Below are 16804 nucleotides of genomic sequence, written 5' to 3' on the forward strand. Positions count from 1 at the left end.
GGGGCTGCTGTGCCGCTCTGCTCCTTCCCTTGCACCTCTATCAATTTAGTTAAACTTGAACAGCCTGGGGCACGGAATTTGGTGTCTGTTGGAGGCAAAGGAGCTCACACCACCCCGAATGCCAGCTTCTCTGAGTGGCCTTCCCAGGTCACACTGTATGAAAACAGCCATCACTCCATCCTCTGGCTCCAGCTCTGTGCCACTGAAGTCACGTGGGTGTGGGATATAGTCTGTTTGGGGTTGGCACAGATTCTGATCCTGCCCTGAGTAGAGGAGGGTCAGGGGGTGCCGTGGTTAGTGTTAATTGTCAACGTGAAGGAGATGAGCCTCTGGGTATGCCTGTCCGGTCATCCTGATTTTTATTGAGGTGTGAAGAGCTGCCTACTGTGGGTGGCACCATTCCCTGGCTTGGATCCTGGAGAAAAGATGCTGAGAGGCAGCATGTGTTTATTGATCTCTGTTTCCTGGCTATGGATGTGACAGGACCAGCTGCTTCAAGCTCCCCTTGCCTTCACTCTTCTGCCATGATGGGCTGTATTCTTGAACTATGAGCCAGCATAAATCCTTTCTTCTTTGAGGTACTCTTGTTAGGGTATTTTATCATAGCAACAGGAACAGTAAGTCAGGCAGGCTTGTGATTCTGTAACCATTGAGACACCACACTCCCTTCCTGGATCCCACCCTGCATGGCTACTGTCCCTTCAAATCCAGAGGTCTAAGGGTAGAGCTGCCTTGAAGGGGAAGGCTCCGGTGTCTCTATCGGCTGAGCCCTTTCCACTGCACTGCCCTGAGGATCTTCCCTCCCTGACTTCTACCCTGTCCTGTTCAGAGCTCTCTACTTTGGACTCAATGTTGAGCCTTCTACCAGCTGTCCTGTCTTCAGCCCACCCCAGGCTCTGGCTTCCCAACTCTGTCCGGTTCCCCTTGCTTTACCTTTCTGTGGCCTGCACTGTCTGCCCCTTAAAGCCGGAACTGATCTCCGTGTCTCCATTACTCCCTTTAATCTCCTGCCTCCGATGGCTAGCTGTCCTTTCTAGATTAGGCTCCACCTCCCTCAGAAGCACACCCGACTCTCCCCAGACCCACCAGCCTGGGACCCTTCTATGTCTCTCCTCTCTTGGTTGCTGGCTGGACTCCAGCTAGGCTGGCCTTGTTTGTGTTGCCTGGAGATGGGGCGCTGTTCTTGTTTCAAAGCCTTTGCTTGGTGGCTCCCTCTGCAAGGTCATCTCTTCCTAAGAGATCTTCTCACTGTCCCCCATGACCTCATCCAGAATGGCTATCTTGGTCCCCTTGTCTAGGTGACAACCCTTCCTCTGCCTTTCCCACTTCCATTCTCTGAGGTCATCTCAGGCAGGAACATGGGCTCTTGCTCATTGCATCTTGCCTCCATTGGGAAACAGCTTTTCCAAAGGGCCTAGTTGTCTCTTTGGTTCACCAGAAATCCCTAGTACCTCGTGAAGCCTATCATGGGGTGAGTACTTAGTAAGTGTGTCACTGTGAGTTAATGAACAATCGTTTTAGAACCAAAGTTTACACTCTGGTAATACTTTAGGAAATGCCCCTATGGAAAGTGTGACAGGGGGAGTAGGGTCCCCCAGCACCTCAGGCTTCCTTCTAATTCTGTAGCAACATAAGGGCCTGTAGTGGTTTGCATATGCTTGACCCATTGGGAAATGGCAATATTAGCGGGTGAGACCTTGTTGGAATAGGTGTGGCCTTCTTAGAGGAAGTGTGTCATTGTAGGGATGGGCTTTGAGGCTCCTGTGCCCAGGCGCCACCCAGTGTGGAATGAGAACTTCCTCTTGTCTGCCCTTGGATCACAATGTAGGATTCCTGGCTTTTCCAGCACCGTGTGTGCCTGCAAGTTGCCATGTTTCTGGTATTGATAATACTGGACTGAATCTCTGAAACTGTAAGCCAGCCCCAATGAAATGTTTTCCTATATAAGAGTTGCCTTGGTCATGGTGTCTCTTCACAGCAATGAAACCCTAACAAAGACAGGTTTCTAGTCTTTCCCCAGATAGCTAGCCCTCCAGCAAATTCTATCCCTCTCCCAGCTTATCAAGTGCCAAGTGAGCTAAGGTAGTGAGTTTGACTGACCTGGGCTCTGGGCTGATTCAGGCTCCACCTACTGCCAGGTGAGACCCGCCCACCTTGCTGGCTCTCAGTAATTCAAGGCTTCGCTGCTTGCTTTGTCCCTGGTAATATTTTACCATGACTTACTCTACACTTATTTTCCAGTCTAGTTACTTCCTTTGTCTGTCAGTGAAGCATAGGGCCTAATGGTCAAGTCTACAGTAAGTTAAAGGCCAGCTTGGGCTATATGAGAAAGTTTTTTTTTTTTTTTTTTTTTTTTTTTTAATTCAATGGCTTCACTGGCTGCCTGGGATGGAGCCAGTGCGGCTTAAGCAGCTGAAAACATTTCCTGTTTTTCATCCCTTGCAGAAAACATCTGCTCATTTGTTATATATGCCCTAGAATCCCTGTGTTGCTCAGTGAACTCAAGTCAGGCCTTGGGCTCCATGGGATACAAATCCCACCCTTGATGCAGGGGCAAGGAGAGCCCGTACCCCAGACATTTCTCTCTTTAACTCTAAGGAAATGGAGACTCAACACATCGGAGTGTGCTCCGGAGGAATGCTGCATTTCATGAGAGGCATTTATTGAGGAACTATTATATCCTGGGTCCTGTACTGAAGGAGACAAACTGCCTCCAGGCACTTCCTGTCTGGCTGATGAAGTGTAATGTCCTCACTGTGATTGGCTGGGTGAGTCCCAGGGCCCAGTTGTGTGTATCCTAGGGTGGGGCTTGGCTTTGACCTCCGACTTCCATATTCAGGTCTTGTTTCTATCACACCTGACCCGCTGTCTCTGAGACAACTTCCTTCTTCCCAACCTCCACACACAATGCCTGCTCTTACTGGCACCAGGGACTGTCTCCCGCGTCCATCCTGGTCTCTCTACTACTCAGTGTAGGCTGGGTATACAGCAGGCACCCAATGCATGTTTATTGCATTGGCTGATTCAGATACAGTAACAGTTAATGACTGATATCCAGAGAGCCCTGTGGGAATTCTACTTAAGATCAAAATCTTGGGGGAATTCAGAAAGGGCAATGATAACTCTCTTATGATATCCCACCTCCCTCCCCAAGACTCTCTTCCAACTACCTGGGCTTCGTGGCCCAGGCCTTTAATCTTATCCCTCAGGAGGCAGAAACACTCCTAATCTCTGAGTTTGAGGCCAGCCTGGTCTACAAAGGCAGTTCTAGGACAGCCTCAGTTGTTGCACAGAGAAATCCTGTCTCAAAACAAAACAAAACAATAACAACAACAAAAAAACCCCAAACCAATAAATAAAGAAGTGAATAAATAAACAAATAATCTATAAAGTGTGTCCTGCTCTTTTTCTGTCCCTTTCTGGCTACCTCAACAGTTCCACTTTCCACAGACTTTTCAGGGAAACTGGATCCCAGACTGACCTGCAAGTGCCACCTGTGATCTGAGTAGTTATTATTGAAAGAGGCAGGAGCAATTTAGGTAAGAAAATGCCTCCTACATTTTTTTTCATCAATGGGATCCGGGGTGATGCTAACTAGGATGCTGTTGGTGAGGGGAAGAGGAGAGGAAGCCAGGTACAGAGGCAGGGGCAGTGGTTCCTGGGACTCTCTAAGCAAACCCCTCCATGGAGCATCGCTGCCTGAGAGCCTTCAGTGTGGCTGTCCTGGGCCTCAAGGACCCTCAGCTCCTCTCTGGGAAATCCTTTTCGATAACTAACAAGGTCTGTGTTGGTTTCTGGGGATGCTTGAGAAATTTCCTTAGGCCTTCAAAAATGCTTTCTCTTGACAATATGTCTCAGGGGGACTTAAAGATCACAGTGGTTACACCAGGATTTAACTTTAATTTGACTTGTGGGGGAAGGAAAAATCCCCCCCCCCCCCTGTCTCTCTAGTACAAGCTGGTTTCACTATTATTTGAGAGCAATATTTCCTGAGTTCCTATTCTGGGCCATGCCCTGTGCTGGAAGAGAATGTCCCTGATCTGCAGAACTGGGGGATGTTACCCAACAGACCAGGAACATTCTCCCCTGGCCCCGCTCTCAGCATGGGGAAAGGCTGTGCCTGGAAACCCCTGAGAAAGAGGGGTGGCTTCCTGGAGGAGGTGAGGTTTCAGGATAGCAGTTTCCTGCCCTCTGCTGTAAGCAGGGTACCAGCAGGCCTGATCTTTGCTCCTCAGAGGGAACAACCCGAAGGGAGATTAAAACACCGTGTGTGACTCACGGAGGAAATACTCTGCGGTGTCTGCTTCGTAGTCCGCGTCTTCCGGAAAGTGGTCGATTTGCTTGCACAGACCTTTGAAGTTCCCTGCAAGATAACACAGAAGGGGCGAGTGAGTGCTTGGGTGGCATGGCTCAGGACCTACCTGCCCTTTCTGGATGCCATGATCTTCCCAGGCACATTTGCCCTGGATCACAGTCCTGAGCCCAGAGCTGAGGCTCAGGGTCAACCCCTGCCTTCCATCCCCACCTCCCTCACTGCCTTCTGAGGAACCCAGGTTTGATTCTGGGTTGGGGACTATGCTGAGGGGTCGGGGATGGGCTCAGCAGGCCAGCAGGGTGGTAGGGTGTTACAGCTTGGCAGGGAGTCACCCAATTTTTTTTTTTTTTAGATTTATTTATTATTATAAATAAGTACACTGTAGCTGTCTTCAGACGCACCAGAAGAGGGCGTCAGATCTCATTATGGGTGGTTGTGAGCCACCATATGGTTGCTGGGATTTGAACTCAGGACCTTCAGAAGAGCAGTCAGTGCTCTTACCCGCTGAACCATTTCACCACCACCACTACCACCCAATTCTTTGCAAGCTGCAGATTCTTTCTCAAGAAGGTAGACCCCAGACAGACACAACAGACAACCCCTTAGAAGAGGAGTACCCTCTACACTGGTAGGGAGTTCACCTCCCAGACACACTACCCGAACAGTTCTGAGTTGGGGGCCGGCCATCTACCATGTTCCTTTTTGGACTCTAGGCTTCTTGTGTAGCCCAGACTGGCCACATGTTCATCATGATCCTCCTGTCTTAACCTTCTAAGCACGGGGTCACAGGCCTGAGCCACCATGCTAGATTTTAGTTTGTGAACTACAGCTCACCATAGCAACGAGGTGCCCATGTGAGAAGCATTATCAGCCCATTTCACAGATGGAAAGCCCAGGCTGGCTTGGAAGTTACTATTTAGTCCAGGCTGGCCTTTAACTCGTGACAATTCTCCTGCCTCTGTCACTCTGATGCTGAGCTAACAGATATGAGCCACCATGCCCAACTTAGCAAATTGTTTGCTTATAGAGTTTGAAGTTCACACGCACATATGCACATACACACATGCATATGCATACATGTATACACACGCACATATATACAGATGCACATGCGCACATGTACAGACATGCACACATATGCACATAGACATATACACACATGCACACACATGTTCACATGCATATGCATACATGCTTATATACACATATGCACACTTATACACACAGACATTTGCACACATGTGTGCACACATATGTACAGACACGAATGCACATGCACAATACATACACACATGTGTACACATACACACATGTGCACACATACATACATATATACACACATATTCACACATGTGAAGAATACACTGGGTCTTCTGGCTACTTAACCTACTTTGTAAAGCCCAAATCGATCCATCATCACTAGTATGGAACTATAGAAATGATCCCTGAAAGTATATTCTTTGGATTGGTAATTTCTCTAAGGATTTTGGTCTCCTTTCTTCATCCTTGCCCTGTTCCTCCTCTCCACCCTCCTCCCACATTTAAAGATGCTAACAAAAGGCCTGTACCATCCTAATTCCTGTTTTGTTTTGTTTTGTTTTTGGAGACAGGGCTTCTCTGTGTAGCCCTGGCTGTCCTGGAACTCACTCTGTAGACCAGGCTGGCCTTGAACTCAGAAATCTGCCTGCCTCTGCCTCCCAAGTGCTGGGATTAAGGCATGAGCCACCACTGCCCAGCACCACCCTGATACCTTATTCCCAGTATCCAGGCTTGTGCCTCCTCTCGCTTCTCCACTAGGGAGGCCCTTGCAACAGCTGCCTAACTTCTCCCCCCTATTCAGTTCCAAACCCCAGCCCTTCTGAAGCTCTTATCAAAGCACTTTCATTTTCTTTTCATTTGATCTGACAAATATTTCATCAGTACAACTCCGTGAAGGCAACTGTATGAGGAATATGCACAGGTGACACAGAGAGCTCCTGAGACCAAGGTCCTTAGAGCATGGGGACAGCTGAGTCTGGAGCCCAGGGCTGGAGGTGGGACCTCTCAGTGTCCCACTCAGGAACCCAACACTTCTTCCTGAGCCTTATCCATACATACTTTCTGCTGGATGTTTCTTCCTGTGTTTCACCCCTGCTTGACCTGGTGGCTCCTAGCATAGGGCCAGGCATGAGAGAAACGTCCAGAGGATGAGAGCAGAGGCCGTGAGGTGTGAAGAGCCTGCCCTCCCTTTCAAGGCCCATGCTTGGGTGGCCGACTCCACCCGTGTCCTGGTGGCTGTTACAGAGAGCTGTAGTTCAGTTTTGTGCTCACACACACTCCTCTACCCTGGGCCTCTAGAAGCAGCAGTGAGAACAGTTAAAGCCAGTTAAGCCTTGGCTCTCTTTTTCCCAGGCAAGCATGGTCCTCATCCTGACTGGCCCTTGCCACTCATGTTGGTGCCTCAGTGCCTTTCATCCCTGTCTACAAACTCAGAGCACCAGGCAAGCCACTGAAGGACACCCTAATCACCCACTTTTACATCTGTGCCTTCTCCTTCCCAAGGTTTGAAAATGCAAGTGACGTCATAACCCTCCAACTTGTGCACCTTCCCAGATGCACAAGGAAAGTCACACATCTTTAACAGGCCACGCTCTGCCCTCTATCTCTGGCCTTGCCTCCATTCACCTTCCCCTTCTCGGTGAATCTCTGTCTCCTCACCTATGGTGTTTCCCTCTATACACTTGCTTGTATTGCTGCCTGAGCCCTCAGCAAACCCTCCTAACTTCCTCCTGCAGTGTGCTAGCAGTGGTTCTCAACCTGTGGGTTGGGACTCCATCAGATATCCTGCCTATCAGATCCTTACATTATGATTCATAACAGTAGTAATGTTACAGTTATGAAGTAGCCAAGAAATAATTTTATGGTTGGGGGGTGGTTCACCACAACGCGAGGAACTGTATTAAAAGGTTGCAGCATTAGGAAGGTTGAGAGCCACTGTGCTAGAGGGTCTGCCTATGATTGGTTACACTGCTGTGTGTGTGTGTTAAGGCTTGCATGGGTTACCTGGGAATGCTCTGGGAGCAAGGGAAGAGATGAAGAGGTGAGGGAATACTGTAAAAGGGCAATGCCCAGGTCATAAAAATAAGGTGCGTGTGTGTGTGTGTGTTTATGTGCATGTATGTGTGTATGTGTTTGTGTGTGTGTGTGTTTATGTGCATGTATGTGTGGGTGTGTTTGTGTGTGTGTGTGTTTGTGTGCATGTATGTGTATGTGTGTTTGTGTGTGTGTGTGTGTGGTGGTACACCAGGATGGATGGCAGCACTGATGGTGTCTGGGGTTCCCCTCTTTTGGTTGTGTCCAATTTCCCGATGTGGTGGAAAGTGGGATCCACAGGAGAGGAGGAGGGAAAAGGCTTGGTGATTTGGGGAAGGATTCTTTTGCCTAGGAGCTGGGAGAGGGATGGATCAGGCTGCCAGGTATGCATGCGGCCTGGCCTATTACCACTGGCTTGAAGGTTGCTTTTGAGGTTCTTTGATCTTCTCTGGCACCATCTAGGGTGCAGGTAAGATACAGCTGGGGGAGCTGCTTTGATTGGGGGTGGGTTTTTTGACATATTTAGTGTATATGTATGTGTGTGTGTAGATGAAGCTGAGGTCCTGAGGGTACCAGGCAGCCGAAGCCTTGGGTAGATGGGAGTTGGGTAAAGTAAAGTACTTTTTGGGGTGAGGGGACATGGTTGTCAGAGAGTGAGATGTGACTGGTAGAGTGTGGAGGGCTGGGGTGACTAGTCATGCCAAGGCCAAGGTGTCTCAGGTGGGAGAAGAGAGTGCCAGAGAAAGTCCGTGGTAACAGGGAAGATTGTACAAATGAGTCCCTGAGATGAGACAAATGCCTCATCTTTAGTTTCCCCACACACCAAGTGTGGTAGGAAACTGCCTACCCAGCGAAAAGTCAATGCGCAGATGATACATCAAATTATGCTAATGGGCCCCAAATCATCGGGTGGCTTTTAGAAATTATTGGTGTGATCTCTGGTTGATGAGGCTTCTGCGGACTCAATGATGGCCCTGTCTGGCTACGCTTTGACATAGGGAGCCTCAGCAGATTCTTCCCAGCCTCCCAGTTGGAAGAAGAGTGCTTGGCCACAGTCAGTGTGGCTTCCTTCCCTATCGATGGCTCTGTGGAACTGGCCCCTGGGAACCACAGTCCCAGGAGGCCTGGCCTCAGAATGGATGATGGCACCAGAGCCAAGGGGAGCAGGTGTGCATGTATATGTGCATGTATGTATGTGTGTGCGTGTGTGTGCGTGTGCACGTGTGCATGTGTGTGCGTGTGTGAGTGTACGTGTGTATGAGTATACGCGTGTGTGCATGCGTGTATGTGTGCATGTGCGTGTGTGTGTACGCACGTGTGCATGTGTGTGCACATGCGTGTGTGTGTGCGCATGTGTGTGCACGTGTGTGTACGTGTGCATGTGTGTGCACGTGTGTGCACGTGTGCGTGCGTGTGTGAGTGTATGCGTGTATGAGTATACGCGTGTGTGCATGCGTGTATGTGTGCATGTGCGTGTACGCACGTGTGCATGTGTGTGCACATGCGTGTGTGTGCGCGCGTGCGTGTGTGCACGTGTGTACGTGTGCGTGTGTGTGCACGTGTGTGCACGTGTGTGCACGTGTGCGTGCGTGTATGTGTGTGTGCATGTGCATGTGTGTGCACGTGTGTATGAGTGTGCGTGTGTGTGCGCATGCGTGTGTGTGCGTGCGTGTGTGCATGTGTGTGTGCGTGTACGTGTGCGTGTGCATGTGCGTGTGCGTGTGTGTGTGTGTGTGTGTGTGTGTGTCTAGGACAGCTGAGAAGAAGCATCCTCACCAGTGGGAGGGAACACAGCCAGGAGCTATGCACCATGCCCACTACCTCTTGGGGTTACAGGAACTGGAGGAGCTTCAGAGCCTGCAGAGCTAAGGGCTTATGAATAGCCCTTGGCCTGTCCTTGGGAGGAGGGTTGGTAAGATGGCGTCACCCAGCCCTTCTTTCCTCTCTGCCTGTTCTATCCTGGAGGCTCCTCTACCAGCCTGCCTCCTTTCAGTTGTTGGGAGTGATTAGTGCAGAAACCCAGCAGGATTTCAATATTCAGCCACTAGGAAAACAAACACCCTTACACACAGGGTTCAGGTTCTTGGAAGTGAGGTAGGCAGGGCCCATCCCTGGAGGGAGCATCCAATGGATTTAGAATCTCCTAGAACAATTTTAAGATTCCTCAAGGAGTAGGAAGAAGCAGGCTAGAGCTACATTCTTGGTTTTTTTTTTTTTTTTTGTTGTTGTTGTTTTGTTTTTTGAGACAGGGTTTCTCTGTGTAGCTCTGGCTGTCTTGGAGCTCACTCTGTAGTCCAGGCTGGCTTTGAACTCAGAAATCTGCCTGCCTCTGCCTCCCGAGTGCTGGGATTAAAGGCCTATGCCACCACTGCCTGGCTAGAGCTACATTCTTAAGAGAGTGAGGGAGTGAAGAAAGCCAGAGAGAGGAGGGGAGTGGGAGCGAGTCTCAGAGGCTGGGAAGTCAGGGAGGAGGCTGAGGCTCGGCCTGCAGATATGAGCATCAGTGAGGAGCATCAGAGGCTGGGAAGTCAGGGAGGAGGCTGAGGCTCGGCCTGCAGATATGAGCATTAGTGAGGAGCAGAGGAACTGTAGGCTTAGGGATTCAAAGGAAAGGATGAGAGCCTGGGAGTTTTGTCCTCACTGGGACACACATCCAGAGGGCACCAGGGTAAGGAGTGTGTCAGCTGGGGACCTGGGGCTGGGTCAGGGAATGGAGGGATGTAGGAGACAGGCAAGTGAGGAGTGAGCTGGTACACAATGGCGTAGACAATGGTGTCCCCGGTGGTCCTGAGCCAGATGATGAGGCTGTGAGGGGCAAGGAACAGAGCCTGGGGTGTCTGGGAGTCCTAGCTTCTGATCCAGGGCTGGCACAGAGAGGTTCATTAGGAGTGGGTGCTAAAAAAAAAAAACGCTCCATCTACATAGATGTCTCTCACATAGGAAATTCAAATGGACACACATCATGATAGAGAGCAGGGAGTGGTGTGACCTGGTTTTCCTGTGGCTAGCCTCTGGCACACCACATCTCCTGTTTGATAGTCATCAGGCTTGTGGGTGGAAGGGACCCAGATGGATCAGGTACTCAAAGAACCTGTGGTCTTATCCCACCTTTGACTTTCCTCTAGGTTGGCTTCATCCTGGGGTAGCCATGGTGGAGGCTTAGGGCTGGCCCATAGGGCTAGGTAGACTTCACCTGTCCTCTGTGGGCTTCCAGCACACAGACAAGAAGGCCCCAAAGCAGAAAATACGGAGTGTAGAGGGTAGTGCCTCACGTGTTTTGTTAGGAGGGGTATGCAAGGCATGTTGGGAGCATAACCCTTCCGCTAATGTTTATGCAGCACCACCTGTACACTATCCTCTTTGTACCTTGCTGAGGAAAAAAGGAATGTAGTTCTGTTCTCAGGGACTTGAAGGCTATGGTGTGAGACAGAGAGCTTGGGGTGGAAGAACAACCACTGCTGGAATGTTGTGGGGGAAGGGGTGGGGGGCATGTCACAATCCACTTGCTCAGGCACAAGGGGCCACTTGGTAGTTTGTATCTGCCTAGGTCTCAGGAGTTTAATGTCCATTCTGATGAATGAGTTTACAACCAAGAATCTCCAAATGCTACAGTCTTGCCCCTTCTCCGAGCTACCCCCACCCCAGAGCCTGCAGTTAAGCCTTTTGCCAACACAGGGCAAATGGGGGATGGTGGTGAAAAGCTGTACAGAGATGGGTGACCCTTACAGGACTGGCAGAGTGTAATGTGGACAGGAGGTGACTAGACAAGGGACAGAGGCCAGTTCTCACCCAGACCAGTCTGAGCTAGGGAGGAGACAGCTCACCTCTATTCTCTATCACACTCATGGCTTTGCAGTGGGAGGAAGGTGTAGGGAGGGACTCCCACGCACAGCTGTGAGGGATTACTCTGCCAAGGGGCTCAGCAGCCAGGAATACCCATAGGGAAAACCTCCCTGACCCTAAAGCCATTCTTTCTCATGCCAAGTGGAGGCTGGAGCCTGGGACTGCCAGGAACTTTGCCGGTCCCCTGGAATTCAGGCTTGCTGGTATTAAGTGGTTTAAATGGCGGTTTTAGCAGCTCCATTAAAAACACCATCGGCTGCCTTTTTTCTGGAGGTACAATGAGCTTCTGGTAAACCTGGTCATTAGGGGCGGCGGGTGCTGGTTTATTTTCACACATGCATGAGTTGTCTGAAAAAGCAGAGCAGGGAGGGGCGGGAAGCACAGGAGGAGCCAGGGGGAGGCTGCCCAAGTAATTTTTTAAGTGAAGTAAATGAAGGGTTTGGTGAACTGCTTGCTCTGTTTTCTTCTGCTCCTGGCTTTTGGCTTTTTGCTTTTTGCTTTTGTTTTTGTTTTTTCTGACAAGGTCCTCCCTGGAAGTAGGATTTTGAGAGACCTCAGGAGATGGCAGCCATGTATGACTGGTACTTCTTTAACATTCAGTATAGCCTGGGTACCAGCTGGTGTGGGATGATTTTTATCTCATGTGGTAGTATGTGAGTTTGCTCATTTGGTTGTTCGTTCATTCATTCATTCATTCATTCATTCATTCACAGATTCATTAATTCATTCATTCACAGATTCATTCATTAATTCACCCATTCACTCAGTGGGTAGTTCTCAATTCTGGCAGCCTCTAAGTGCTGGACAATTTCTGGGTAGGGTCAATGTGGTCTGCTCTGCTTTCCCATTTCTTTGTTTGCTCTTTTCTATATGTTCTGTATGTCCTGCTCTCTACAGCTCTCAGCCCTGACGGCACCAGGGGACACTGGCTCACACACTGTCCTGTTGCATCTGGTCCTGATTTTTATCACCATAAAGAACTTCTTCAATTCTTTTCATGGAATGCAAGTGAAGAGGTTGGAGCCCTGGACTCAGAATGCTCTGGCTTCTAAAGCCTGACGCTGTCGGTGATTAGCTGTGTGACCTCTCTCTGCCTTAGTTTCCTTTGTGTAAGGAAGGGGCATTAATCCTTGTGGAGATCTTAGGGTCATCTCTTAGGACTTCCTGAGATAACAGAAGTGGGGGTACCTAGTTCCTAAGCACCCAATAAATGCTACAGTCTCTCCTCTTTCTTCTTTCTCTCTCTTCCTCTTTCTCCTCCTCTCTTCCTCTCCTCCTCTTCATTCTTTTCTCCTGAGGCACAGTCAATGTGTAGCTCAGGCTATCCCTGAACTCACAGAACTCCTTCCTCAGCCTTCTGAGTGCTGACATGGTAGGTGTGTGTCTCCATGTCTGGGTCTATGTCTTCTCTGAATGACCGTTTTTATTGTCCTTTGATAAGAAGAGCATTTTCTTCTTTGTGCTCCGGTGCAGTTCTCAGTAGGCTTAGGGATTTCCCTGAGTCATCTAAGATGGACAGTGAGGGGCCAGAACACAGGGTTTCTTGTAAGTCTCCAGGGGATACCCATACTGTAGGGGGTTCCAGTAGACAGACCTGGGCCTAGGGGATGAGGGATATTTTGCACATGGTTTAATCCTGTTCTGTCTTGGTATTATATGAACACAGTGTCAAATCTGTGATTGCAAGGGCAGACTGTCTCCTAGATTTCTCTGAGGATACCCTGTTCTCCTTGACTCTAAGGTTATTATGTGTACATTTCACTACTGTTGGGTTCATTGGATGCAGCATGTAGCTTCTGGCTTTTCTCCTGAAAATGTCTCTGGGGCTGGATGGCTCACTGTTAAAAAGTTGTGGCTGGTCTTGTAGAGAACCTGGGATCCATTCCCAGCACCCACATGGGGTCTCGCAACCATCTGTAACTCCAGTACCAGGTTTTCTGACACGCTTCTTCTGACCTCTGAGGGCAACAGACATCCATAAGGTGCACATACATACATGTAGGCACACTCATACATATTAAATAAAAATAAATAAATCTAATTTTTTTTTCTCCTGGGAAAAGTTTGTCAAATACATTAAGAAATTCACTAGTGTGTGTACATGCCTAAGTGGGAAAACAGCACAGGACACATTTCTATTCTTCTAAACAAGTGAGCATCATGTCAGACACTAGATCCCTGGGATATGAGGAGCTCATGCACTTCCATTATTAAAGTATATTTGGCATAAGTGAAATGTGCATGCATGTCACACCTAGTAACTCCCTCAGAAGTGAGGCTCGAGGAAACCCCTGTGTGAAGGCTCTGGTGGAATGTCTCTAACAGACCCGATTGTTGCTGAAGCAAGCCAGGACTCAATCACCTTTTCTATCTCCTTGTAGTTCAGTAAACGGGATGCTAGGCAGCTACAAGAGTGGATGGGCTCTGGGTGTCATACATGTGAAGCAGATGTGTTCCACAAACAGCAGAATTGACACCTGAAAACCAGGCTGCATGTACACCCCACACACCTGTGTCTGTACCTGTACCTGCTCCATTCACAATAACCACGCTGTGGATCCAGCCCAGATGTCCATCCTCGGATGACAGACAAGCGTGGTTGGAAATGTGCGGTGTGATGCGTATGCACGAGGGACTCTATACTTGGGTGTAAAAAAGGAAACAATGTAGCTTTCAGGAAGATGGATGGTCCTGAAGATCATCAGGTTGACTGAAATAAGACCAATGCAGAGCAACTGATATCACATATTTTATCTCGTGTGTGGAATCTAACTTAAAAAAAAAAAAAACACATGAAAGGTGGCTCTGGATGGGAAAAGGGAGCGACAAGAGAAGACTGGGAGGTATATGGGAGCACAGTCCATGGTGTGTGTGCAAATGCTATAACAAAACACTTTCTTTTGGTACATACCAGTAACAAACAAACAGACCAACAAACTGAAACTAAACAGTCGGGGGCTCTGTTAGTAAAGTGTCTGTCATGCAAGTATGAGGTCCTGAGCTTGTGTCCCTGGGACCCATGTAACATTCAGATATAGGGGACAGACACAGGTACTTTCCTGGAGTTTGCTAGATGCTAGTTGAACCAGTTGGTGACCTCTGAGCTCAGTGAAAAGACCATCTCAAAAGCTAAGGTGGGACAATCAGGTATAGTGGGGCATGGCTCTAATTCCAGCATTGGGAGGCAGAGGCACAAGGATCTCTGTGAGTTAGAGGCCAGCCTGGTCCACAGAAACAGTTCCAAGACAGCTATGGCTACAAGTGAGACCTGGTTTTAAAAAAAATGAACACAAAACTTAGGTGGGGAAGAGTCAAGGAAGACACCCAACATTGACCTTGACTTCCACATGCATGTGTACACATGGGCACATGCGTGGCAGTACATGTGGAGTCTAGTACATGTGGAGTCTACTACACACACACACACAAATATTTAAAAAACTTAAAATAGAATTTATCCTAAAATCAAACCACAGAACGATCTATAATGGTTGTATTTTCTAAAAAACAAAACCATGTGTGACTAATTTATAGACTGTCTAGAAGTATAGGTTGCTCCTGGGTTTGCACAGCTGACTGGTTCCAGGATCTCCCATTAGTAACCAACTCCAGAATGTCAAGTCCCTTCCAATGGTAAATCTAGAGAGAGAGGCAGGGGAATGGTAGCCACTGAACTCAAGACGTGCTTGTGTGAGTCGGGGGAGGGTTCTCAGCAACTTCAGGGTGTCAGGGCTGCTCCATCTTTTGACCCATGATTAGCATGTTGTCTCATTGTCTCAATCTCTATCCTTCCTGTGACAGACATGGATGGCTATTTTCTAACACCCCGTTGTCTCCATCTTTCCAAGACTTGCTTTGATACATGGCTTCCCCAACTTGTGTTCCCAGCTTCCCTTACAGTTAGGGGGTGGCCAAAAGACTTGATTCTGTCCAATGAGATATAAGTGGGGATAACTTGAGTGTAAGGATGGGCCCTTGTCAGCCCTTTTCTCTGGGCCTGTAAACTCTAGTGCTCTGGCTGTCATCTTGGATCCCCTCAGGCAGACTTGGAAATGGATTGTGGTGTCATGGTAGGATGAGACAGTTTATCTGGGCCTCACTATCATGAGGTGTCCACTTAGCCCTGGAAAGCTTGCCTTCAGAATTGTTCAGTGGGAGAGAACTAAGTTCTCTTCTAGTTAAAAGAAACACTTTATAGCCAAACATGATCTTAGAGATTATGCAAGAGGCTCCTAGAGATGGTGGTCAGAGCACATGCTCCAGGTTAGGCAGGGGTGGGGCTTATGTGTGTACACAAGGAGAGAGGTCAGCCTGTGGCTTTGCTCTCTGTGACATGTGGGTTGATCAGAGCCTGATCTCAGCAAGACAGAGCACTTGGAGAGTTCAGGATTCTGAACTCTGAGATCTCAAATACAGCCTGGGGGTGGAGTTGACTCTGAACTGGCTCCAAGTACAGGAATGAGTTCACATCGTATGTAGCTGAACCCCAGACGACCTCAGACCTCACTCTAAGGAGGTGTGGGGTATTCTATTCACACAGGGTAGGAGACAGATGAAAACACACCAATGAGGCCGCTCACTAAATCTGGCACTGTTACAGGCATGAAGGAGCATTAGGTCACTTCTCTCCACATGGGGTTCCATTCAGTTCAGCGCCTACCACTGGAGGGCAGTGATCCCTGGCACTAATGGTTCAGGCTGCTGCCTCAGTCTGTGCTCCAGCTATAATGTGGCACCTCCCTGGGCCTCAGTCTCCTAAACTCTGAGACTGACAGACCTACCTGATGGGATTGTAAGAACCACACAGAACCTTACATCGCAAGGGCTCCACACAGAGCCTGTCACCTAGCAGAGGCTCCACAGTGGTGGGATGGACACCTGGAGTTCTCCTCAGCCAGCTCATGGTGGGCAGGAGGAGGCCAGTGATCACACTGCTAGGTGCTAGGCAGCCACAGGACCTGTGCACATTGACATCCTATGAACCGACCTGTTCCAATGATTCTGTCAGTTCCAGAATCCTGAGGCTAGGCCAATTATAGACAAATGTTGTTATATATCAATGGCCTGAGATCCAACATGGGAGGCTGCAGGTTCAGCAGCTGTGGCTTTATAAGAGAGATGGGGTCTGCCATCCCCCTGTTCTTCCTCCCCCCCCCCATTTTAAAACAGCTTTCCCCCCTTTTAAACATGAAGCTATTTCTCAGAGCACTTCAGTGACAAGTGATTTGGTCTACGAAGGAATCCAGGCCAGACAGCTAAACACTTCAGATCCCAGAGTTAACAATAGGTTACATTACGTCTTAAGACAAATACCAACTTGTTGAAACACCTCTGTCTTTTTAGAACTAAAAATACTCTTGGACAGGCCATCCATCTTTCTATTTCAATTCAATATTTCAGCTAGTCCTCAAAAAGATATCTATATCTATATCTATATATATCTATATATCTATATATCTATATATATATATCTTTGGTTTTTCGAGGCAGGATTTCTCTGTGTAGACCCAGCTGTCCTGGAACTCACTCTGTAGACCAGGCTGGCCTCGAACTCAGAAATCCACCTGCCTCTGC

At 48.7% G+C, this 16804-nt stretch overlaps 1 protein-coding gene across 3 annotated transcripts in view; it reads right to left on the reverse strand.

The window, feature by feature from the left end:
- The window catches only part of Cacng2 (calcium voltage-gated channel auxiliary subunit gamma 2), a 125629-nt gene that overhangs the window by 13491 nt on the left and 95334 nt on the right, over nucleotides 1–16804 (reverse strand). For all 3 annotated transcript variants that reach the window (XM_031348386.1, XM_031348375.1, XM_031348368.1), the window contains one exon: nucleotides 4280–4363. In XM_031348386.1, coding sequence (XP_031204246.1) covers nucleotides 4280–4363 — 84 coding nt within the window. The remainder of the gene's footprint in view (nucleotides 1–4279; nucleotides 4364–16804) is intronic.

This window comes from Mastomys coucha, unplaced genomic scaffold (assembly GCF_008632895.1).
Source record: "Mastomys coucha isolate ucsf_1 unplaced genomic scaffold, UCSF_Mcou_1 pScaffold11, whole genome shotgun sequence".
Lineage (NCBI taxonomy): Eukaryota > Metazoa > Chordata > Mammalia > Rodentia > Muridae > Mastomys > Mastomys coucha.